We start from the raw sequence: 26,960 nt of genomic DNA, 5'->3' as shown, positions 1-26,960 counted from the left end.
TCACAAAAGAATTGATGAGAAGGGCCCAATTCTGGATATATTTTGAAGATAAGGCCAACAAAATTTTCTGGAGAATTGAATGCAGTGTGTGTGAGAAAAAGAAATGAAGGGATGACTCCATGATACTGGACCTGAACAAACAGAAAGGTGAAACTGCTTTTAATTGAGATGGTGAAGCAGGTGGAGAGAGTAGGTTGGGAGAGAGGGTGAGAATCAGCAGGCTTCTACAAATCTGAATGTCCAGCAGGTGTACAGATGAAGATAAGAAGTCAGCAGTTGGGTATATGGGAAGAGTTGCAGGCTGGAGATAGAAATCTGGCAGCTTTAACCCACTATTTCTGAAGAAAGGATTGAGAATAGGTAGAAAGAATTCAAAAGAAATTTTAAAAATGTCTGGACAGATCTTTTTACTGTATAAAATTTAAGATCCATATTTTTTAAGTTTAGAGCTCATTAATGACTAGGCATACAAACTTACTCGAATTTTGGTAGTGAAAACCGTCAGTACTATTAGCAAAACCCCACATAACTCAAGTAAGGTTCAGGGTCGTGGAGCTCCTCTGATCTTGCCCAATATTGTGTGGCTTGCAACCAGGCTGGCAAGGTGTGGCAATCTACTGCATACTCCAAAGATAAGGAGAGAAGAGAGGCTTCCACCTGACTGCCTGTCTCTTGCACTATCTACCACCTTCCCTGCAGCAGAAAAGGAAAAGGAACAGTACCTCCACCTCCCACCCTCTGCCTCCAGCTCTGGGTCAAAGCCCTCAGTTAATGCCTTCAGTTTACACATTGTCGTGTTGATGAAATTGCATTTTGGTTCTTCACTTCTTGGAAGACACAACAGTTTGCTTAGAAGCAAACTATTAATCTGATTTTAGAGCTGAATGCTTCAAGAGCTAACTTCAAACTTTGTGGTATGATTTGAAGAAGCCAAGAAAAATTTTTTCTCTCCAGATTCTTGAAATTCCACCATTAGTATGAAAGGTGAGAGTGAAATACCCAACTTTGAATGACCAGTATTGGGCACTCCCACAAGTGAACCGGTGGAGAGAAGAAAGGCAGTATGTGAGGAAAGGGGTCCATAAAAAAGGGAGGCTTGAGAGACCAAAACAAACCCCACCTCACAACTTTGTTAGCCTGAGTTCCATTTGGGCAATTCCCAACACCTGGAACATAGTAGGTTACAAATATTTGATGAATGGATTATCCTTTTGCTACATTTGAGGAAACAGACCCTCCTTCACTCCAAACAAATAAAAAGCATTTGAAAGAAAAGTCAAAAGAATCGGTTCTCTGAGTGGGAATTTTTATTTTTAATTCACTAATGGGGGACGTGGGTTAAGCAGTTTCCCAGGACTCTTAGAAGCTCTCCTCCAGAGATATTTTTTCCCTCCACAAGCACCAGAAATTGCCTGGGTGGCCGGGCATCCCCAGGCTGATTCAAACCCCATAGCTTATCCCAAATGTGCCATCTACGGCCTGGGGTTTTGCATGTCTTGGAACTGGGGAAGACAGGCTGGCATAAAAGGTCAGGCGGTGTGGCGGAGGGAGACCCGGCAGAGGGGCGCGGCTCAGCCCCGCAGCGCAGCGTGCTCTCCCGCGGGGCTAGCAGCTCTTGGCTCAGCCCACACGCCTCCTTCAGCCCTCTCCTCCGCCCCCCTTTGCCCTCCCCTTTCCCTCCCTTTCTCCTCCTCCTCCAGCCTCCTGCCGCTGCAGCAGCTGCCAGATCTCGCCAGTTGAGACCCACGGGGCTGCCCTCCCCTGCGCTCTCCCCTCGCTGCCTGGGTCCGGAGCGCAGCACGGCCGCGCAGGTAGGAGCCCCCGACGCGGGGGTCACACCGTTGTGCCCAGTGCACCCCGGGCCGCACGCCGGCGAGTAACTGGGGTGGCCTGAGGGGTGCAGTGTACCCGAGAACTGCCCCAGCCTGTGCAGGATGTCTCAGGCAGAGAGGGAGGTGGAGGTGTGCGGTCTCGGAATGCGATCTGTCAGCATGTGCGAGTACCAGGGTGACATCTGTTTGTGTGGGCATGTGTGTGCGCGCAAACAATCATCAGACAGGGTTTTGCCCATAAACGTGGTTTTGAAAATCTCAAGGGGCCAATGTGAGAGATTTAAGACGCACCTGGATTCCAAAGGAGCTGGTTAGAAGCTGGAGCACTGAGCAGCTCCCGAAACTCCCACCAGCTAGCCTACTGTTAAAAAAAGGGACCTCGCTTTCCTGGGGGCTCCAGGCTGGCCACCTCGAAACTGGTACCTCGGCTTCAGTGTGGTCCCCGGGTTCCGGCCCTAGGCAGCCCCAGTCCTGAAGGTAGCATACCAGAGACCGAGGGACTAATAAGGCACAAGGGAATCAGACGCTCCTCCACGCAACCTGATTCTTTTAAACAAAGCTGCGCGCAGAGAACAGCATGGAAATAGCACTTGGAGAGTTTGTGCTGGGGATGCGGGAAGGAGCTCTGAGGGGCAGGTATTCTAGAACTGGGAGGAGATACCTCCCCACCTCCCCCCAGGTTTGTTTTGGTATTTTATTTTCACTTTTTAAGTTTGAGGCCAAGGTAATTCATACTGGTTTGCAAGTATTTCTACTGAGCTGCGCAAAGAACTCAACTAGCTGGAGGTGAGCTTATAGAGGAAAGCTTTAATGTTCAAGGAAAGAGGAGATTTGCTGCCCCACCTCCACTCTCGCTAAATAAATAAATAAATAAATAAATAGCACCATCTCTTTTGAAATTAATTACCCTCTATTCTTTCCCTTCCGCCCCGTTCTGGAGCCTGTTGTGTAGGTGCAGTATAAAAGGTATACGCTGTATACCTTTACATATGTTGAGCACAGCCAGATGGAGTGAAATGAAATGTAACTCTGCAGCCCTGTTGCTGACTTCGGTGCCTCGTTTGGCCGCGGGGAAGGTTGAGGAGGGGGAGGGGAGATGAGAAAGTGTATTGGGAGTTGGTTGTGGTAGAGCCTCAGCTTCCGCCACCCTCCCTTCCTCGCTCGTTACTTTACAGCTAAAGTTCTGTTATTTATCCCGCAGCTGGTCCTAAGCATCAGTTTGTCCTGTGTTTTCTTTGAGATTCATGATGTTGAAAACCCTTTTCCTAACCATGCTGACTCTGGCACTGGTCAAGTCACAAGACACCGAGGAAACCATCACGTACACGGTAAGGGGTGATGGAATCTGAGATAAGTGTGGTTCAGCGGGATCCTGTGACACAAGGGGGACTTTATCCCCTTCTGCCTAGGTGTGCAGGCTGCACCCTGTAGAGGGCAATAAGTTAAACAACGCGTTGGCATGGTGTACGTTTAAGATTCCTTGTAAATTGCCAGTGGTACTTTCAAACGTTCATTTAGGTCACTAGTTGAGATGGGGACCAAAATGTAATGATTTCTGTAAGGCCCAAAAAAGGAAACCCCTTTCATAACAAAAACCAAAGTAAACTACCTATTTCCAACACATTCAATAAATTAATGAGGATAAGGAATTGGAAAACCTGGATTCCTGTATACATGCAGATTAAACCAAAACCTGCAGAGTAGGACTCAAGTCAAAAAAGAAAGTTAAACACCACAAAAGCACTTTGCCTCATCTGTGCATGCAGCTTCTGTTCTCAGGTAAGTGGCCTTTCCTGAGTTTCTAAAGGCTAATATTCATTTATAGTATGACTGATAACTCATATAAATGCCCTTGAGGTACACTTTAATGTGTTGCCAGGACATGGTATTTGCTCAAGTGGTTTCCAAATGCATTGTGTGAAACTTGATTTTGCATTTTCTAATTAATATATCATATATCCAAATAATATTTGATTAATTAGTTAATCACATGGGTATAACCAGTGTTTACTAAACTACCGAAAACATCATCTGACTCCCCCACTGCCAGGAATGGAGGTGGTGAGAACAGAGGGCACTTCTGGTGGGTTTGCACCTCTGTTTTGTGTTTTCTGCTCTTTAATCAGTGTTATGAGGAAAATGCTATTTGTCCTGGATCAGAGAATGAAAGACATGTTTTTTTACTTGTTTCCAATTTAAAATTAAGTAATCCTACTTAAAAGAATGTGAAACATTTTTAAAAATAAAACTCAAAAGTGAGCTAATGTCAATTACTGATAATAAACATCATCTCACTTTTTTGGTGCAATATGATCCCTAGAATGTTAGGTATCCATCTGGCAAATGTTCCTTGTTGTTGTTTAGATCAACTCTAAATCAAATAGTGTTTAATATAAACACTTTGTTAACTTAATGCTAAATGTAATTGCTTCCTCTGCTGAAGAGAAAATGAATACATGCGTTGTTTATCTTCAAATGAAAATGTTTTGTTATTCAGGCCAAACTTACTACCTTCTCAGGGAGGTAAAATTAAATTAGCGACCCACTTTTATATTCATCTAATAAAAGATTTTATTGCTTTTATAATTGCTTATTTTATAACCCCTTCCCTTTGCTAATCACCTAAATCTTATTCATCTTTAGCAGAGAAAGTTCCCTGTGGATTAAACACTATCATTTTAAAACTACTTACTAAGGTTCACTATTATGACAACAGATGTCCCAGATCCAACATTTTGCTAAGATTAGGTCTATTCTCTCTCAAATTGTGTGTGCCTAATGAGTCATGGTTAAAGGACAAGATGTAACTATTTTTTTAATATCCCACTGTGGAGACATTATCTCCTTTCATTCTCACAGCAAAGCATGAGGTAAGTAGCAACAAGTTCCTTTTACTTAGTGTAGAATTGAAGGTCTGACTGAATAACTCACTTGCTTAAGGCTACACAGCAAGTGGTTAAGCTTAATTCACTCTAGGCTTGTATAATAGTAGATCCATGTTAAAGGTACTGGAACTAAATACCTAAAACAAACTTGAAGTCTTTTCTATGAGCACACAGATTATTCAAGTGAACTATCATTGGAAGAAACTTTTCAGAAGAACGGGCTTGTATCCACAATATAGCATTCCCCTCTGTATCAAAGACGGGTCCGTTCAGTTGTTTGCTTGCCAGGTATCTGCCATGTGCCCAAGCAGTTCTCATTGCTCTCAAAAGAGCTTATTTGTTTACTAAGAAAATTCAGACCTTAACCTCAGGGAATTTACCCTGGGAAGATACTGTTGAGAACTACAAAGTTCCTAAGCAAGTACAAATAATATTATTATACAGATTATTCAAGTTGCTAAAACAGTAGAAAAGCAAGGAGATAATTAATGTTAGTGCTGGCATATTGGAGGAGCTAGAACTGTGGGCTGGTTCTTGAAGGAAGTACTGATTTTGGATTAATCTGGAAAGGCTGAAGAGGCACCTGAATCAGAAAATAAAAAAAAGAAAAAGTGGCATAATCAAAGTCTAGAAGTAAAAACAACCAAGACAAGTCCACAAGGTGACAAGGTCAGATGGGCTGGAGCTGAGTAGTAGGGAGAACTGGAGATGACGGCAATGGGAGATTAGAGGGCCGCAGGCCACTGAGACTGATCTCCTGGATGGAGGAACAGTGGTGCCAACAGAGCAAGAAAGGTTGCCTTGGAGGCTGTGTGCAGCCATGTAGAGATAAGGGGACCAGCTAAGGAGCCTTGCCTACTCATGAGGCCAGGAGGGCTTATGCTAATTGGTAGATATAGAAGTGAACACAAAGTCAGCAGAACTGAAGGAAAATAATTGCGAAAGTCAATGCTGATGTCAAAACTGTAATCCTGCATCCTGAGAATGGTGGTAGTGCCTTGAACAGTGTTGGGAAACTAGGAAGAATGAATTTAAGAGATAGAGTTTACTGTTTACCCTGTGAGGTTTCAGATATCAGTAAGATATCTACATTGACCCCTCTGTCTGCATTCAGCTGGCCACTCGCCAAGTGACTGTTGTGTGCATAAGCAACTCTCAGCTCTATCAAAGAAATTTGTTTATTTTTTGTTTACTCTGTACTTCCTGTATCTTACTTCTTTACTCAAGAAGTAGCTCATGCTAAGTGAAATAAGCCAATTACAGAAAAACAAACACCATATGATTTCACTTACATTTGGAATCTAATGAACAAAATAACAAACAAAATAAAAATAGACTCACAGATAGAGAACAGACTGACAGCTGTTAAAGGAGAGGGGTAGGGGGCCGGATGAAAAAGGTGAAGGGATTAAGCAAAAAACCAAAAACTCACAGGCAGACAATAGTATGGTGACTATTAGAAGGAGAGGAGAGTCGGGGATGTAGAAGAGGGTACAGGGAGAATGAATGGTGGTGGAAGGAGTCTCGACCTGGGGTCGAGCCTCCTCGACTGGTGAACACACAGTATGATATAGAGATGGTGTATTATAGAATTGTATATCTGAAACCTATGTAATTTTATTAACCAATGTCACTGCAACAAATTCAATAAAATATCAAATAAAGTAAAATAGAAAGAAGTTCGTCCATGAACTGTATCAGAATCACCTGGGATGCTTGTTAGGAATTCAGATTCCAGGCTTCCTACCCAGAATTCTATCTTTTGGGTGGAACCAGGAACCTGCATTTTAACAAGCACCGTGGTGATTTTTAACCATATCAGTCTGAGATTCACTGAGCTTCAGTAAGAATTCAGTTCCCATCTGTCCTAAAGAAAAGCTTCCCAGATTTAGCCCTACCTACCTCTCTAACCTCATCCCTACCCACCCAAGACTACCTACAGCTCCTGCACTCTTAAACGATTTTTATCTTGTAAGTCCTCATTCACTTGTGGTCTCCCCCATAGGGCATTTCCTTCCACTCTGTTTAGCCTACCCACATCCCTGGTCAGAATCCACCACTTTTTCTACATACGTACTGGTGTCGTAGCACCTAACATGTTGCTCCAGCTTGTCTACCCATCTGTCTCCTCTTCTGGCCTATAAGCTGCTTGAGTTCAGGGACTAGGATTCCCAGGGAGTAGGATGGTACCTTGTGTGAGAAGGTCCTTGACAGATGATTCAGCCAGTGAGCAAACAACAGGAGCTATGGGAACTGAAGTGAGGAGGCAAGCCAGCGTGTGAGGGAGGCTCTGGACTCAGCTAAATAGGAATAATACGGAAAGCCAGGCTCTGGTCTGCTCTAAAAGGACTTAGGGAGAGAAGGAAGAATCAAGGGCTGAAAAAAAGAACTCCGTTGAAAATATTTTCTTTTGCGGGGTGGGGGATGGCAATTTACAATGTAGGAGAAGAAGCAAATAAAGCAAAAAACAGCAGAGCAGTCAGAGAGATGGGAGATTAGTATCAAGGCAAGGAAGAATTCCAAGATGGTCATGGGCAACTCTACCACACACAACAGCAGAGTTGAGCCAGCTGGTGATTGAGAAGGGACACCTGAAATAGCACAATGTTCAGATTTGTCTTTAAAAAAAAAAAAGAAAAGCTAGATAATATAAAACCACTCACCTCATCATCTATCTGGGACTCTAGGACAAAGATTGTTGCCATAATAATGAAGCTTTTAGAATTACTTGCCAGGGACTGGATACACTAACTAACTGTCTCCTGGGCCCACCCTGATGTTCTCTTCACAGCAATGCACAGATGGATACGAGTGGGATCCTGTAAGACAGCAGTGCAAAGGTGAGCCAACTTCAAAGAACCCCCATCTGAACATAGCTTTCTGTGTTACCTCGTGTCACTCTTCCTGTCTGGTTTGTATTACACCAAAAAGGCATGAGCCTATATGTACATGTTCAGTTTCCCCCCTAAGAAGATTCCTGACTTCTGTTATTACTGACCGCAGATATTGATGAATGTGACATTGTCCCAGATGCCTGCAAAGGTGGAATGAAATGCGTCAACCACTATGGAGGATACCTCTGCCTTCCTAAAACAGCCCAGATTATAGTCAATAATGAACAACCTCAGCAAGAAACACCAGCAGCTGAAAATATAGGTGCAGCTGCAAATGCAGCCGCATCCTCCTCAGTTACAGCTGGGGGCATGGCAGCCAGCGGCATGGCAACCAGTGCGGCAGTGCCTGGGGCTGGTTATATCGTCAGTGCTGCTGCAGTCGCAGGCCCAGAAGTACAGACCAGCCGCAATAATTTTGTCATCCGGCGGAACCCAGCAGATCCTCAGCGCGTTCCCTCCAACCCTTCTCACCGGATCCAGTGTGCAACAGGCTATGAGCAGAGTGAGCATAACATCTGCCAAGGTAAGCATGACTTCTTATACTAACGCGTCCAACCTTGTGGTGAAAATAACAACTTGCAAATTTTTGACAGCTTCCCACATGTGCCAGACATTGCGCTAAATGCTTTGCCTGCATTATCACGTTTTGTCATCACACTAATCCTAAAAGGAAGTTGCTGCCCACATATGCATCATTTTACCGATGAGGAAACTGTGGTTCTCAACCTTAGGTGCACATAGTCAGAGTCACTTGGGAGCCTTCAAAACTCCTCTCTGTCCGAGCTACACCCCAGCCCAATTAAATAACAATCTCAGGGGTGGGTTCCCGGTGTCATTACTTTTAAAGCTCCCCCCGTGGTTCCAGTGTGCAGCCACGTTTTGCAGCCAAGTTTTAGAACCAGGGGTCATACAGGCAGTGAGTGCAGAGCCAGCCTTCCAGCCCAGGTGGGCAGGGCCAGAGTCACAGCTGTCCAAAGCAGCAGTTGGAGTTATTCATGGGAAGATGAAACTGTTCTGTCGAGCTACTCCATAAATATTCCCTTTTGGTTTCTCAAGCTCTCTCTCCATTGAACTTACCTCTGACAATTTTTCCTTATTGTGGACTAAAGAAATGGGGCTCCTGCTTCTCCATACCTTTAAGGGAGGGCAGTCTCACCCCTTCATATTATGTCTTCTAAAACTCTCATTTGAACACATTTCACTCACATCACTTGCACCATGGCACCATCTGCCTGAGTTTTTCTGTTTATTTTCACAAAGAGTACACATCACTGTGTATTCTAGAAACAGCTATAGACTCATGCTAGCAACACAGTAAGAATCTTGGGCTTGGAAGACATGTAGGGTATTAGCTAACTGGACTGTGCTAAGGCATCCTGTTTCCCTCTTCCCACTTAACAATCCCTCCCAGACCCGTCTGATGTGGAGGCTGTTGCTGAGATAAGCCATAGGTGTCCCAGACTCCTTTTTCACAACAGAGTTGACTGAGGAGACCCTGTATCATACCGCAATGCCTGGGACACATTGGTCCATGGAAGGGCCCAGGAGTTCTTCCCTTCTGCCTGCTCATGGGTGAGGAAGAGAGCGCCTTCCTCCCTCAAACACTGAGGGGTTCAAGTGGGATCCCCTAGCGGCTGCATTAAGTGCAAAAGCATCTTCTGGTCCCCTGGGCTGCTGCCCCTTATTCGCCAGTGTTGAGTTGTATCTTCTGCATACAAGATAGTAGATTTTAGATGGCTTATAAGTGAAGTAAGAAAACCTATCATGCTCTGACTTTTATTATTTTATATTTGTGTTCACATTTTAAGTGCCCCACAACAAGAGCTAACCCATGCTGTGATGGTGTCACTTTTCAGAGAGCCCATCATATCAGCATCTGTTTCATGTTACTGTCATGCGTCCGAATTCCAATATTGATGATGAATGCCTCAGCATCTGCTTGATATTCTGATATTTAGTTTAAGGATTATGTCAAGGAGATAACTTCCTGAGGTTACTTTGTATATGCATTTGAGTGAATATTGATAAAACTTCTTGATTGTTTTTAAGATACCAATTTTTAATTGTTATTGAAATATATAATTATATTGGAGGGTTTGGTGGTACGTTTCCTGAAACTGACATGTTTTAATGAAATTTTTAATGTAGGACTTTTTATACTGAATTAATTTTTACACTTCAGGTGTTTATTTTACTGGTACTTAGGAGGAAAAAAACAATTAAATGGATGGCTTATTTCTCAAAGTAGTTTATGGTCCATCATTGACAATTGAGGAATTCAAGAATGATGCCTATAACCGAGTAAAAAAGTTCTAGAATAAAATATATTCAGGACTTAAACATTCATTGGTTACTTACAATAAGCACTGGTAGAAACTGTATTGTAAAATGTGAATAATAACAATGAAATCCTGTTTACTATTTCTTAAAAATATTCAGACTATCTTACAAAGCAAGTTACTTTTCACATATTAAAACATTTGTAATTCTTTTGGGAAAATTTTATAGTTATAAGCTAAAACTGTTAAATGTCTTGCTTATTGTAGATGTTATATATGTACCTATTGATTGCACACAACTGTTCTGCATAATTCAGCCAATTTCTAAACCTTGGTGCGGGGCAGTCTGTATCATTGGAAGCAATGTTAAAAAGTGTTTTGGATGACTTAAGGCTTAAATTGGATTTCTTCCCACCTCACAATTTTACAGAGTGCCCACAAATGTGGATTTACTTAATTGTTGATAAAAGGGGGTTCTTTCACATAATAATAACAGGATAATCTGTCTAGGAAATCTGACTAACATAAGTCACACTTATGCCTGTGTATTACTGAGCGGATCGAACGTGCAGTCCAGCTTCTTCTAATTGCCTACAGATGCATGACATTCTCATTCCAGGCCAGCAGCACAAAATCATGTTTTATAACCAATGTGAAATTGTGGGGACCTCTGCTTAAAACAATAATGTGCTCCAAAGACCTCAGTTACTGACATCATTGTGGAGTTTGAGGAGCCTTCTGTTTTAATAAGATCTCCACTTCCTTTTAAATGTTGAATACTTGGGCCCAATAATCCAAACACATTTACCACGGCCACTGGACCAGAATAAACGAATGACTGCAGGTGTCATATTTGTATTAAAATCATTTCTTTTTTCCACATATATTTTTCATCAGGTACAGTTTATTACATAAACTAAAGCTGAGGACATCTTTATGTAATGGCTGAAATCTGTACTGTATTTCAGTGTTAAAGTCAACTGTGCCTTTAAATCCACTATTAACAATCATAAATGGCACCTAATACTTTAAGTGCCACTATATATTTTTAAATATATTCTCCTTTATTAATATGTATTTAACCAGCTCTCTGTGTTTTAACATTTAGTGAAAATGTGATCCTTTTACTCCTTTTCTTGAATTTTTCCAGAGATTTTCAATTTTATGCAAAAACAAGGGGTTTAAAATGCAACATAGCATCCATATATCAATTCATAGTGAGCACTTTTTTCTTTGGGTAATTTTTGTTAACGTAGTGTAACGCTGGGGAAGCCACTCACACCGAGAATTTCAAATGATAGGTGATAGTTATAAATTTACATGAAGATCGTATCAGTGTTACATATGTGGAGTCATGTGTAAACAAAGTTTTATAAATTAATAGTTTCTCCATGAGCTATCATCAGCCTCAAAGACAACAAATATTCATCTGGCCCAAAAGCAAGTTGGATGAATGGGAAATACACTGTAACCCACCGATGACTCACTTTATTTTTCTACATCTTTAGTGCATCGTCTCTGTGAAATCTCCCTCAACAGAAATGAAGTTAGAGATCACTAAGTCAAGCTGAGAAAGGATTTTTTAAATCACATATAACTTTCTAAGAGGCCCATTCTCATAAGAACAAAACACCATTTGGGAACTGACAAGAGCAAGCATTGATTGCCCATTTTGAAGGAATTTGTTCATGTAATTGAACTTTTGTAAAATTAAACATAGGGTATTTTCTATAACTGGTAATTAAGCCATTACTAAATGCATTCAGGATTTATAGGTATCATTACTAACTTGCTAAAGAAACTGTGCCATCAAAAAATAAACTCAATACAAATGCTTAATGAAGCTGATTGCGGAGCCAAACCCACAATGCAGTGCCTGGCTTGTATTATATAATGTAAGAAATGTGAAAGCATAACCTAGGGTTTGCAAACATCCTTGTCTATCCGAGACAGTTCTGGTTTTGAAAACTGAAAGCCCCACAACCCTGGAAATGCCTCAGTCCTGGGCAAATGGAATGGTGACGACCCCAGCACAGCCCCCAATAACCAAGTCTCCTGCACCTCATAGCCAAGACTGAGAAACTTCAAATATTAGAGCCTTTTATTTCCCCTCAGGTTAAGGCATTGTTTATCATTGGGACTGTTTTTTTTTTATTATTTGTTTTAAACTTTCAAAGTCTAACCTTCATTGACTTTTACATACCCGGACAGAGCCTTTCTTTCAAGTTGGCAGGATCCCACTGGCCAGTCTGTCAATGAGCTGGTTTCCACACTGTCCTAGACTGCATGTGGAGGGTCCCTAGACATCCGCACCTGCTACTGAGATGCCTGTCACTGTCACACCATTGTTAGCTCATCTCGCCACATTACTGCAAGGAAAGGTTTTTACCACACAGTCAAATTTAATACCATGCTTCAACTGTAAAGTTTTGTCTGCCAAAGTTTTTATTTAAAAAAATTTTAACTATAGTTTCAATGATTTTATTTTGTTTTTATCTTTTTTACCTATGGCACAGGAACAGCTAAAAATCTTTTTAAAAATACCTTTTATAAACCCTAAAGGAACAAAAATTTATACTCGGCTAGAAAAACTTACACTGTTGGGAGCCATCTATTATTTCCCACACATTTCTTTATAAACATAAGGATAACTAAAACATTATTTTGAAAAAGAGTTATTACCTATACATCTCCTTTAAAAAAGAAACTTGAACTAACACGTGCAGATGTTCAGATGATAGAGACATCTTTCTTTGACTCCTTTCATTTGAAACTTAAATGATCTCATATCCAGAAGAGGATTTACAAATTATAGTGCATTCAAGTGGCTTAGCATACCGGGCATTGTCATTACCAAACACCTTCCAAACACCACCCTTTTGTTGATCCTCACTAATGTCCTTAGGGTCTCTGCTTGCTTTTGTTAGTTTGTGAGGAAATGCCTAATTTTTGTTACATATAATTATATAGCAGCCCCCCCCCCAAAAAAAACCTTTGATCTCAGAAAATAGATATTTTGCAAAAGGAAGACTATAATCGAGTAAATTATCATATTAACAGAAAAGAAATACATCAAGCAGAAAGTAAAATGCGTATTTAGCCTGCTTACAGTTCTTCATATTAACAATGAAGAACTGTAATATTACCTTTGAATATTTAAAAATTTTCTAAAGCCACATCAATAAATAGGAGTTAAGTTTATAGGGAAAGGTTAATTACTTTTTAAATAAGCCAATGCAGTATAATAGAAATGATTGATTTCCTCTTGAAAAATATAGCAGTGTTTTGTAACTTAACTTTCCAAAACTGTAGTCATTAAATTTCTAGTTAACTTAAGACTCATTTTTAATGTACACTTGTGAACAATATGTATACGTTTCTGGTTCATACATAGTCAGAAAGTGTCCTTAAAATTCCTTCATAACAATTGAAGACAGCTACTGGAGATAGAAGCATGGAAGATATCAGTATGATCACTCTTCAACCAGAGACTGTGCTACATAACTGCCTAGCTTAATGATTCCTAAAGTGTGGTCCCAGGCTAGAGGCATTGGCATCATCCGATAACATATAAATACAAAATCCCGAGGCTCATCAGACCTACTGAATCAGAAATTCTGGGGATAGGGCTCAGCAATCTGTGTTCTAACAATCCCACAATTTGGACCCTTGCTCAAGTTTGAGAGCCAGTGTGCTAATTTACTTTTAATTTCAGGAAGCTGCATTAGCTACCAATATCAGGGGGCAGGGTCAGAATACCTCACATGGAATATGGCAAGTAGTGGGGAGAAAACATCAAAAATATACATTCTGCTTCTAGGACAGAATATTTCTAGTTTGCTTTTCTGACCTGTACTTAGTCCTGGTTAGGACTATATCTCTGAACCAAGAACATGATACATGCAACCTGGGGGAATAGAAAAAGACAGAAGACGAGATCTTACATCTCTCTATAAAACCTGCAGATATGCAATACTGTAACTGCCCTTAAATTGTCAGCAGGTGAAACTCTAAGTTATGTTATGGGTATGGTAATATGACTGGTGCTAAGAGATACGTATACACTCCATGGTATAAACTTGTGAGATAAGGCAATGCTGTTTGGAGGTTTAGTTCATGAGTCACAAAAGAGGAGTTTGACTCAGACTTTGGTTTTAAAACATCTTTTGGTTATCAAAATACCAGAGGCACAGCTGACATCTCATTCTATTTAGACTCTATGAATATCATCAGACAGTAAAAGAATATTCACATAAGTGTCTTCTCTTCAATTTAAACTTGATCAAAGATTTACTTGCTACCAAAGACAAGAAAATTCTTGTTGAAACTAACACTTAACCTGTAAAATGAATTTCGCTATCCCCATAGAAACAAAAATCCCTATCCCCATAAAAACAAAAAGAAGCAGATTGGAGTAGAATTGCAAACCTGGGTAACTTCAGGAATGTGCACTGGTACTGGCTCATTATTTCTTTCTCCAGCAGAAAGTCTCAAGCTCTATTCTCTGAAATCAACAAGTTGCCCCATTTGTAAGGATTGCCTTTGCACTTGTTGAATTACTGGCACAATGTTATTCTTTGAAACCAGAGTAAACAAAATTTGCCCCAAATATGTTCGATTTTGCATGAATGTACAAATAAGCAATTCACGCCACATCTGAAATTCATTAGCCTGCTTCTTTTTCCAGGAGGTAACTGCAAATTGCACTCAAAAATAAAACTGATCAAGAAAACTGCATGCAAATATTGGCAGAAGAAAACAGCTGTCACTGCAAGCATTTAGCCACAATTGCAGGCTTGTAGCTTGAACCTAAATGATTTGTAAATATGTAATAAAAAAGTGAAGAAATGACGTGAAAGGAAGGCTGAGTGCTAGGATATTGGCAGCAGCATAGAAAGCTTATTGCCACCAATTTCATATGACCACAGATTTTAGAAAGGGAGACAGTGAATCGGTGTTATGTAAATGAATACTAAATAGGCAAAAAATTTTAGAATTGGGCTAACTCAAACTCTAAAACTTGAACTTCCTTCCAAATAAGTGTATATCTATACTAGGTGAGGCAATATTTCAAGTGAAGTCAATCAAATAGAATACAAAACCATTCCATTAATATTCAATAAACTCAATCAAGTTTGAGAACTACTTTTTTTGTTGTAAGATGCTTTGATAGCATCAAAGGAGAAAGAAGTAGTCATAATCCTTAGGGAACTTTGTGTTATTGCCCCTTGAGTTATCAAATAATGCCAAAAGAAACAAACAGTTCAATAAAGTAAACACATGGTACATCACAAGAAGTACATGATGAATTGTCAAAAATAGAAGTAAAAGTAGTGTGTGACACAGGTAGCCTTACAATTTACTAAAGTCCATATTTGGGCAGAGAAAAAAAATATGTACCCAGAAATGTGGTCAAGAGCAGAAGTCTGGTTTCACCCTGGAATGCCCCATTTAGGAGAGGATAGAATGATGAGAGGAAATTCAGATCCAAAGAGCACAGGGAGCAGTCGTCCTGTAGCCAAGCAGAACAAGCACAAATCAGTATTGTGTCCATGTCCCTTATGTCTTACAGTGATTTCCCAGGGAAGTCCCCCAGAAGCAGCACGCTGCTGATTGCAATGCTAACAAAGCAAGGGTTGGGGTAGGTAGAGGGGAACGAATCAGAAAGTTCACAGGATGCAGAGGCACTGCATAGCAAGCATCCATTACTGGTTCCACCTTCAGTTCCTAACTCTCCCAACAAAATATCAATGTATTCCACCAGCTCTATCTTCTTGAACTGTGTCTCATTTTACTTATTAATCAGTAGGCACTAGGCAAATGTTTGATATGTGTGTGTTTGAATAAATGAATGATTTTTAATCATCAGAGAACTTAGACTTAAAGTTTATTCTGAGTTCTGAAACTATCCTTGAAAATGAACCATAACATAGCATATGGACATAAGGTATATTTCCCAACTATAGATGTTATCAAATTTCTCATTAATTTTAGAGGGCTTAAACATTTTGTTCCCATTTGAAGCTTTAAGGTACTTGAAAGAAGAAGCTATAAAGTCTATAATTTATATCTTGGATTGTTAGATTTTTAATAAACATTGGTGAATAAACAGGTTACTGTTATTCCTAGAGCAAGACTAGTAAGTGGAAATACTTGAAATCTGTTTACTTTCTGGCGAGACGTTTAACCAATGAATGCATCTCTGTGTCAAATATATGCTTCCTAGAAATCTAATGCTGAATAATGATAATCCAGTTGAATTTAGAAAATATTAATATTTATGATATTTGAATTTTAAAAAAAGCTGGTAAGTATTTATATGAGCTGTCACATATTGTGAAGATACCCAAGGCACTTGATGAAGCTCTACACAATAGTGTAGAGTAAAAAAGGAAGAAGGGATCAGAACATCCATCTTGGTCATTTCCCTCTACTGCAGGCCAAAACTGTCTTTTTAAAATCTACTTTGTTCAAATGATGAAGGGCGGAATACAGGAATGTTGCTTAGTTGGGTGTAGGTGACTTAAAAAAACGTTCTGATCTGGTCTCAAAGTAGGAAGAGCCGAATTCTAGAGAAGTGAGAAGGAAATCCTTGGATCCCATGAAGAAAGAAACCAGCTTACTGAAGACCCATTGGAAGCCGATAACTAGCTTATACTTGAACTATTGGTGAAATAAGACTAGTAATTGAAAACACTTAAAATCTATTTACCTTCTGCCAAGCCATTTAACCAAGAATGCATCTCTGTGAAGTAGGGGATGGAACTAGACACAACCATAAAGGCTGTGTGTATGGCTTTACCTGTGCCCAGCTAACGTGAGAACCATGATGGGAATTAGAGCTGCCTTGTGCATCTGGTGAAATCTCAAAAAGCTCCAGGGACTGTAGTGAAGTAAGCTTTGCACTCTAAAGGTCTGTGTGTGCTGCAAGAAATCTAATCCCTCCTCCTTGAGTGCGTGTGTGGAATATGTTCTAAAATGGGAAACAGCTCAAGAGGTCCTGTTCAGTGTCCACCCTGGAGACCAGGTCTATCACGATCTGCATTAGGGAATAATTTTTGTTCAATGGGGATTAGTTAAATTTCACTTGTGAAATATTTTGCAGGCAAGTGCTCCTCTCATACATGCATTAACAAAGCGAGTATGCTGTTCAATTGTTGTTGACACTTTTACTGTTCACTGAAAAACTTAAATATCTCCATCTTTTAATACTCTGAAATTATAAAGAGCAATATAACTCCATTTCTCAGTCTGCTTTGAATCCTTCAAATTGCTGTTGATTTTAAGAGACTTATTAGAGAATTAGGTCAAGTTTAATCATTCTCCTAAAATATGTGAGCCATTTAGATATCCAGCATTATTCAATTTGCAAACCCCACCAGTGAACTTTTCTCTAATCACTGCTTTCTGTAATTGAGGCCTAAGGTGACACTGTTCTATAAGATAGTTTTCTCTCCTTATCCAGGTTCTCACCTGGGGAGTTTTGTGATGTCAGATATACATCGTCTAAAATAGAAACAGACATTCTAAAAGTTGTTAAAAGACACCTTAGAACCCTGTCTATGCAAGCTGAATGCACCCTTTCTTGCCTAGATTTACTTTATTCCAGCTATTTAATTCACACACGTGCATGCATACATATACTCACTCAGGTTAATGCCCGTGTATACACAGGTGCATAAACATAAAATGCACCGTTTTTTCAGGGGTTGGAAAGTAACATATACCAAAATTAAACTGATCAAAGTTGATAAATGCTTCTAAAATGATTCAGAACATAGTTCCCCTCTTATTATTTTCATAAAATCCACACTTAGAAACTGCTTTCTAAATTCTACCTCTCACAAAAGAACAGGGCACCTTGGACAGCTACTCCACAAAGAATTTTGTTAGATGGGATACAGAAAGGGTCAACAATAGAAGTGAAAGGATTAAGGCCTAACCGCTAAGGCTCTATAGCCTTACAGTTCTGCAGCATCCTGGCTGGTTCTTTCCTAATCTTTCTTAGAGATTTACCTGGAGTCCATCCTGACCCACCTTTGTATTCCATAATAAGCAGCTGAATTTTTAACAAAACGAACTTTTTAAGATAGATCATCATAGATTTGATTAGCAAATGACTTATCTGGAACTGACATTGAATCCCCAAACTCTTTTATTCTTCAAACTTCGGTAAATTATATAGTCAGGAGATAGCCAAGCATAAAATGCCACTGAATGTGCAAAGCAGAAAATTACAGTCATTCATGATTAATTAAACTCTCCCAGTAAAAGCTGTGGGCCCTTTTTGTAAAAACAGTTCACGACCTGGTATATCAGGAGAATCGTAATCCAGGGAGATAGCCAGAGAAAAAAGTCCTCCTAACAATCTGGCAGAGATTCAGGGCTTTGTTCTGAACTTCAAGTGCATGATCTCCCTCTTTAGTGAATGAAAAAACATAAGCTAATGATAAAAAGAAGCTAAGTGAAAGAAGGAAATTAAATTGTGGTACGATTTAAGCAGGTAATGATTGTTCTGAAAAGCTAGGAAAGATTATTTGGTAAAATAGTTCATTCAAAAAAAATGTTAAATAGCACAACCATTGTAAATTAGGGTTCAATTCTAAGTAAACTAAAAAATCTTATCATTGATTTTCAATATTAGCAGAAAAATGGATTGTGTAAACATGCCATAATAATAGTTTCCAATAAACCGAGCTATCACTGATGGTTAATACCTTGAATAGACTATCAAAATATCACCCTTAGAAAAAGAGCTTGAGCTATTTAGTTGTCATTGTAAAAACATGGCCATAAGCAGTATTAGGGTTCTGATAGAGAGTTTTAAAGAATTATTGGAAAATATGACTATAATATCAAAGTCAGGAGTAGGCAGAATTACACATTACCAAAAGTATTATGAATCTACTACAGAGTCAATTGTAGCTGTATATTTTTCTTGGTAAAATACACAGTTCCCTGATCTCATCTTAAGGGAACAGTTTTTAGTGACAAAAGAAAATAAGGAAGACCTAATAAGGAAGATTGCATGAATTATTTTATTAAATCTGAATGGTGTGTTAAATTTTCTCATGAGCTTAAGAATTCAAGCAGGCAAAACTACCTGTAAGCAACAGGTCTGCCTATTCTTCAGTGCAGATCTTGAATTAGAAAAAGAAGAATCAGTATAGACTCAAATTCACACTGAGCCTTTGCAGTTGTTTTGGAGAGCTGTATTGAAAGATTATTCTAATAGATCACTTTTAAGTCAACTGATTCAGCAGAAAGACAACATCATTTTTCCTCTTCTCTGTTACAGTTAGGTGAACCTTTTAACCACAAAGATTACAATTGGGTAACTGCAGTCACTAAAAATTCATGATTTAAATGTTGCCCATTGATTAACTTTAAATTTATTTGCCACATATTATTAGGATGAAACTGTGAAGCCAGTTATGGGACTTCCCTGGCTCCTCTGCTTAATGACTCGAGTGAAAGTGACACTCTCCTCACAGGACCAGCTCAGTATGGAAACCAGTCATCTAAGGAAAACATTAAAATACAGTGAACACCCATTAGGGTAGAGGCCAAGAGTGTATTCACTCTCTGTGGAGAAAAAAAAAGCAAAGGAGAGCAAACAGCTGAGCCGTATCTTTCTCTTCCAGAAACTAAGAACTCTTACCCTGAGAGGTGGGGGCAGCTAGCAGTAAGAGGAATGAGAGGCAGGAAAATAAAAATAGATGCAGGATGAAACTGGAAGAAAGACACAAAAGAGAGCAAAAGAGGAAAGGAGAGGACATTGAGCAAGCATAAGAGGGCACTGATGGAAAACAAGTTCTATTGTATTTCTTAAAACAGTATTATAATTACTATGTACATATGTATAAGTGTACTTTTTCCTCAAAAGACTGATGAAGGAGAAAAGAAAAGGTGATGCCTGAATAAATCAGTTTTGCTATTTTTATAAAATTGGCTGTGGGAGTCTTAGATTAGAATTGTCTACTATGTTTTGGGAAATCTCCTATATACTATGTGTGATAGACCAATGTTTCTCAAGGTTTAATGAACATACCAATTATCTGGATATCCTGTTAAAATGAAGATTATGAATCAGTAGGTCTGGCATGAAACCCAAGATTTTACATTTCTAACAATCTCCTAGATTTAACTGATATATACAGAACCTATCATCCAGTAGCTGACAATTTGTTCTTCCCACCAAGAAGCTGTTAGGTCTAGTGATTCTTCATTCTCTATTTTCTGCATAGCAAACTGTAGTATAATTTGGATGGATTTGCATGTAGTGTTTTCCCCCCAAAGATATTTCTCTCCTCTGGTTACCTACTGTTTCTCTGATATAAATTCCATGGTAACAGCTACAGCTGTAATGCATAGATATCTCCACTCCTTCTTAATTAGTAGAATTTTCTCATGCAGTGGAATGTTTTCAATGCTTGAGCACTCAGGAGGATCCCAGGAAGTAGTGTTTGGCAGCAAAGAGTGGCAGAAACTGCATAAAACTCAGCAAGAGACAAAGGTTCCCATCTGTGTCTTTCCCTACGTGACTCTGACCATTTAAACCAGTTAACCTGTCTGGGCCTGTTTTCTCAGCTGTTAAAAATAAGAGTTTTCCTTTCCAGCTCTTATTCAACATAATTTTAGTAGAGAAAGAAGAGAGAGAAAGAATAGGGGAGAGGAGAGGAGAGAGCACACTTTGTCTAGGTCACGAGCCTTGGAGGTGTGGTTACTCTATGGTTCTTGATTGATACTGCCTGGAATTTAAACGGTTTCTATTGATCGGAGTTCTTCTTTGTCTCTCAATGGCATATCTATCAGGAAAACATACCAGGGCTTGTTGAAATCTGCCCTGGGAAGAATGCAGGTGCATTCTGTGATTATAATAGTGTTAATGACTCAGAAACAAAAAACCAGACAGGTCTAATGACCTGACTCTTTATTGACAAAACAGTTCACACCTTGTGCTGGTTGTTTGCTAAAAGTCTGGACCAAATCACTGAAGCTTTAAAAGCTAGATCCCTGGAATCTTTTCCCGAGGCAATGACATGGGCAATTATTATGGTTCATGCCACAGCACAGGACCCCATTGCAATCCTACCTCAGAAAGGAGTCATTTTTATTCTGGTGCGTAAATATATTTCACATGTATTAATATAAACCCCTTTTAAATGTAAAGGTGCCAATACTAAATGGTATAGGCTATTAATTATTTTCTTGATTTTGAAGATATTTCCTACCTTCTTTGGGGAACTTGAGTTCCTTTCAGCAAAGAACAATCTGTTTAAAGTCTATGAGTTTGTTCATCTCACATTTTGGGATTTTTTTTCACCCTCAGATTCAAACCATGCTTACAACAAAGCAGTCAGTCTTTCCTGAGCTTATACATTATATTCATCACATAAGGAGGTCTATGAGCCAGTTATCTATTGCCATGTCAGAATTACCCTAAAATTTAGGGGCTTAAGACAACAAATATTATCTCACAGTTTCTCTAGGTCAGGAGTCAAGGTGTGACTGGGCTGGGTCCTCAGGCTTTGGGTCTTTCCCAAAAACACAGTCGCCTCCAGGCTTGACCTTGAAGGATCCACTTTCTAGCTCACTCACTGACTGTTGCTGGCAGGATTCCCCTCCTGCCGCCTTCCCCGGTGAGTTCTCAATACCTTGCCACATACCCCTCTCTAAACAGCATCTTTCAATGTGGCAGCCTTCTTCACTAGAGTAAGCAAGTACAGGGCAAGAGAGAAAGTACTAATAAGACTCAAGTCACAGCGTTTTGTAACTTAATCACCGAAGTGGCAACTCATCACTTTTGCCATATTCTGTTCATTAGAAACTAGTCACTAGATCCAGCCACATTCAAGGGCACGAATGCCAGGAGACTGGCATCACTGGGAGTCATGTCAGAAGCTGCCTACCACAATCTGTAATTAAAACTCCCCTGAATTGATTCCAACCAAACCTTTAGAGTTAAACCTAGAATTTTAAATAGTTTCTAAATGCAAAATATGAGTTAAAAAGCAAAAGGCACCCACCACCCCTGGCATGCAGGAGACTGGATGACTCATTCAGATATGCAGCCTGATGGGTGTGGTTGAAATAGTCAAAGTACTGTCCAAAAGAAGAACCTTGCTGCTTCTAAGAGCTCCTTTTGTGTGAATGTAGCCTTTTCTTCTCCATGGGCTCGGGATTTCTAAAATGCTATCAATCCTTTCCAAAACCACTCCTAAATAATTATAACTATATCCTTTGATTTTAAAACTTCTTTTTACTAAAATCCTCCTTTACTCCACTCTACAAATAAACAATATCCATGAAACAAAAACTTTATGAGCAAACACAAAACTCCCTCTATTTTTGCAGATAGCATGTACCCACATGCCTGTTACATAAAAGAAATTTAAACTGTTCTTGCTTCATGTTAACTTTTGGCCTAGACATCTGTGATACTTTAATTTGTTAGGGAAACATAGAAATGTTCCCCATCTCTCCCATAGAAATCTTTGTTCTGTTTTGGTCACATGTTTCTTCGTACAGCCTATTCAAAAGCCTGCTCCTGGAAACATCATTTTTATGTTTAAATACATTTACCTCTTTTCTTTTGCCTCAGAAGTCTACTCGGAGACATGTGCTGAACATAACCTAAGATTATAATAAATTCATTGTATAATAGTTAAAAATTCAGAAGCCATGAAATCCAACATGGACTTTCTTGGGATTCTGAGGAGTAGGTATATTGATAAAAGGCAAAATAGTGGCTTATTTTTCAACCAGAAGGCCATAGGAAGTAGAATGGCACTCTAAGAGAAAGGAAAAGATAAACTAGGAAAATCAGTAAAGATGGTAACCAAAAAGTTGAATCGTGTATAGGAGGACCTATGTGGAATGCAGGGAAGGCTACGAGCCACATCGTTTCCCCTAGAAGAATATTCTAGTAGCTAAACTGTGAATTAACCAGAAGGAAAGAATAAAGACTAATGTAGCTATAAAAAGGAGTAAGTAAAGTCCAAAGGAAAGGTTTTTTTTTTTTCTTAAAGAAAATGGAAATGGACCAAATGTTCTTAAGTTGCTTTTCAAAGTACATAATGCAGCTCTGTATGGAGTGTAGAATACTTTCTCCTTGGTTCACTCACCCCTAAGAATTAGTTTCCAGATTTGCACAGGTGTCTCTGATGCCAATAATAAAACCTCTGTAGGCCTGCTGTGTGGGTAGTAGGATAAATGGAGGCCTCAGTAGCCAGATAGAAGTCAGTCTTTGGTCTCCAGCCTGGACCATCCTGGGGAGACTTGTCTGGCCCATGAAGCAGGCAGTGAGAGCTGGGGCAGCTCCCAAGGGGGCTGCCAGTCATATCTGGTTCCCTTTACTGTGAAGTCCAGAGGGAAAAAATGCATTATGCTCATAAGATTCCATCATTTCCAGCCATCCATTTACTAATAATACATTCTCTTGACATAAGTAGCCCCACTAAATTCCTCTTTCCTCATCACTAACTATAAAATGACAGTTTGAGGATTATCCTCTCTGCCACTTACCATGAAACACGGCTCCAAACCAGTTTGTTGTAGGTTTCTGAGCTTAACCACATAGCTCACAACTGAGTGGGTAATCAATCATTCTATGATTGAATCCATCTGGAACAAATTTGAAGAAGTGGCCATGTAGGTTTATTGTGAAAAAAAGAAAATTGAACTGAAACCAGAGTTGATCTTTTAAAAGGTTCAGAAGAAAACTATATATATAAAACTCAGCAATGACTTTTCCCCCTAGAATTGGTGCACACTCTCTAAGTAAGATTGAATCTGCCTTGCCCCATTCTGCATTTTACTTAATCTATCAGAAAGGCAGATGCTTTGGGGGAAAGTCCACTTCTCAAAGAATGAGGTCATGAACCCTCCTTGGGTAGAAGGAAAGGGAGACATTGTATGGCCAGATCTTCACCGTAACTTCAAGCTGATCTTAAATCCTCAAACACACAGGGCTCAAAAGAGGAATTATGGAACCAAAAGAGCCTATTTCCAGAATTCCAGGTGGACCCACTGCTGTTTGTCCTGTAGGCATTAAAGGATAATTTTAATATCAAGAGCCTTGACTCTCAAGTACTCCACCTTTCTTTCCCTCACTAGACCCCAAATTGTTAGTGTAAATTCAGGATCTATTTTTCCATGAATACTCTGAAGTCTGCACTACTCATGGATTCATTTAATTTTTAGCCACTTATCAATTCATGCTGCAATGCATTCAGTTAATTAATATGTGTTCAAATTATTCTAGATACCTACATACCACTTTTCTTTGCAAGGACTTTTCAGTCTATCTGAAGAGGTTGGTTAAGGGCAGATTTTTAAAAATTAAATGATTCTTAGACAGGCCAGCTTTGCTGGGTATAAACCCTGCTTACAAAATAATGATGATAGTATTGTGTCTTTGTTTGGAGTGGGGAAGGGGGACTGCTATGGAGCAGCAGGAAACAAGACAGGAAGAGTCAGTGGAGCCCTGGCCAGGTGGCCCAGTTGGTTGCTGTCATCCCATGCACCAAAAGGTTGCTGGTCAGGGCACATACCTAGGTTGAGAATTCGATCCCCAGTCAGGGTGCATAGGGAGGCAACCAATCAATGCTTCTTTCTCACATTGATGTTTGTCTTTCTCTCTCTCTCTCTCTCTCCCCGCCCCCCCCCCCCGCCCACCTCCACCTCTCTAAATTCAATAAAAATACTTTTGGGTAAGGATTTTTTTAAAAAATCATTCAAGAACAGTTATAAAAAACCCTGAATTCTTGGACTCTTGCTTAAGTCTTTTAGATTTAGTACTGTCATAACTAGTGAAAGATTCTGAGCAAGGAGTGACATAATGAAAATGATACTTCTAGACAGCTGTAAGATGAAGAAGAAAAGTGAGTATACACATATGGTTAAAAGTGTTAAATCATCCTAACAGACCGGGGTGAGGAATGGGGATGGAAAGGATATATGTTAGTCTGATTTACTGAAAGGTAAGTGAGTTTCTCAGGAAAGAATTGTGTTAACTTTCAATTACTATGCATATAGTAACATTGCTAATAAGAGGCATACAAATTAGAGATTGAACCACAAGAACTATGTTCGGGAATATAATAATTTGTTTAAAACTATTTTTAACAAACATTCATCATTTTTGCATGCAAGTGCTTCTCTTAAGTCCAATGATGATTCTAATACAAGTACCACTCCAAAGAGGGTAAACAGTTTATAATATTGTTTATCAATATATTACAGGTATTACAAAGGTAAACAAGAAATTCCTTTTTATTTTTTTATTTTGTTGCATTTCTTCCATTACTACTTATCCCTTTTATACCCCCTCCCCCTACAATCACCACACTGTTGTCCATGTCCATGAGTCCTTGTTGCTTTTGCTCAGTCCCTTCACTCCCTAACCATCCTCCACTGCTGTCAGCCTGCTCTCTATCTATGAGTCTGTCTCTATGCTGCTTGTTAGTTCAGTTTGTTCATTAGATTCCACATTTGAGTGAAATCATATGGTATTTGTCTTTCTCTGACTGGCTTACTTCACTTAGCATAATGTTCTCTAGGTCCTAAATTAATAAGACTTTTTATAACTTCAGGTCCTGCACCCTATGAAATAACCAATTAGGAATAAAACAAGCCCTTAAATGATCTTCTGAACAGTCAGCCTTTCTGCCTCGTGCCCACACCTATTAAACTATAGAATGTTCATAATATGTGACTGAAAGAATACAGAACAAGTCCCTAAGCATAAACTATGTCTAAACATAGACTTTTAATAGCAGTTACTCTTATTTTAACATGTTTAAGGCTGTGACACTACAAACCATAATGAACACAACCTAAGCAGAGTGGTGCCCTGGTTATAATAAAGTTTACACAATTATAGAAAATTACAGTAAGAGGCAATTATCCATGGGCCCACTTTCCCCTATAAGTCCCCACCGACTAATTTGCACATGAGCAGGAACTAAGCGATAATCTGATTATAAGTAGAGGGGAACAAGTTTCCTGATCTGTTTAGGGGAAATGGATTTTCCAGTTAAAAATTATCTTTGTTTAACAATAAGAATTTAAAAGCAGTTAAAAAAAGAGGAATGGCAGTTTGGGAGTGGGGGTGTGGCTGGACAGCTAAGCTAATAGAGCAAGAACATAAGAATATATATATAGTTTAGTTTATAGAATAACCCAAAGGAATTCTAACTGGATTTAGCTCCTTCCTCACTTCGCTGCCATGATATTGGTTTTTGTTTTATTGTTTGTTTGTTTGTTTTTGATGTACTATCCACAGCTAGAATTTTGCAAAGAGAAAACCTGGTCTGTCTATTTATTGATCTATTTGTTTCCATTCTGGAACATTCCATAAACAAGTCATGCCTGTACTTTTCCTTCTCAAGAGTGGGGTCTGCGGAGATGACATGTCAGTTGTCTGGATTTACTTTGTTATTTTCTATTGGATTTAGGAATTATGAAATAGGAAGGAAATTTTTAACATTTGCTTTGTTATTTACAGTTTGAAAGGTGGCACAAGATCACAGACTAGGTATCCTGGAGCTGGATCCCTAAACATAATTTTAAAGTGTGAGCTTATGCAACAAACCTGAGCTGAGTAACTACTGTGTGCAAAGCACAGCAGGTCCTGAGAATACAAGATAAAAACGTACTGTACCGGCCTTCAGAGAACTCACAGTTTAAGAGGAAGTGGACAGTACCTAGAATGTGACATTTTAGATTCTGTTTTAGAGACTTCCCAGAGAAGGTGACAGCAGGCCTCTGTCTTAGAAAGTTGTGGGAATTAGCCTTTAACAAACTGGGAGTATAGAAAGAGGGAAGGAAAAAGAATATTCCATGCTGGAACATTTACTAAAGTTGTAAGTAGAAGACAGAGAAGAAGGGAACGAGCATTCTGTATGGTCCAGTGCGCAGCACGGGAGGGTAGGCAAGATTCGAATCACGAAGAGCCCCCACATGTGATGTTAAAAAGTTAGGATGTCATCTTGAAAATACTGGGAAGTGACACAATCACAGTCCCTCTGCTCCAAGTGAAAGGTGCCCTCTACCAATTTGAAACTT

General features: G+C 39.4%; 1 protein-coding gene across 2 annotated transcripts in view; it reads left to right on the top strand.

Moving 5' to 3' along the window:
* Positions 1 to 1,688: 1,688 nt before the first annotated feature.
* Positions 1,689 to 26,960, top strand: part of EFEMP1 (EGF containing fibulin extracellular matrix protein 1) — a 64,270-nt gene continuing 38,998 nt past the window's right edge. Inside the window, exons 1-4 of one of the 2 annotated variants that reach the window (XM_028516378.1) lie at positions 1,689 to 1,811; positions 3,073 to 3,160; positions 7,509 to 7,557; positions 7,721 to 8,134. In XM_028516378.1, coding sequence (XP_028372179.1) covers positions 3,077 to 3,160; positions 7,509 to 7,557; positions 7,721 to 8,134 — 547 coding nt within the window. In that variant the 5' untranslated portion in view covers positions 1,689 to 1,811; positions 3,073 to 3,076. Of the gene's footprint in view, positions 1,812 to 3,070; positions 3,161 to 7,508; positions 7,558 to 7,720; positions 8,135 to 26,960 lie in introns of both variants that reach the window. The other variant, XM_036027986.1, reaches the window with a different exon arrangement.

The sequence above is a fragment of the Phyllostomus discolor genome, chromosome 6, assembly GCF_004126475.2.
Source record: "Phyllostomus discolor isolate MPI-MPIP mPhyDis1 chromosome 6, mPhyDis1.pri.v3, whole genome shotgun sequence".
Lineage (NCBI taxonomy): Eukaryota > Metazoa > Chordata > Mammalia > Chiroptera > Phyllostomidae > Phyllostomus > Phyllostomus discolor.
The sequence above is the reverse complement of the archived record's forward strand: the minus strand, read 5'-3'. Positions and strand labels throughout refer to the sequence as shown.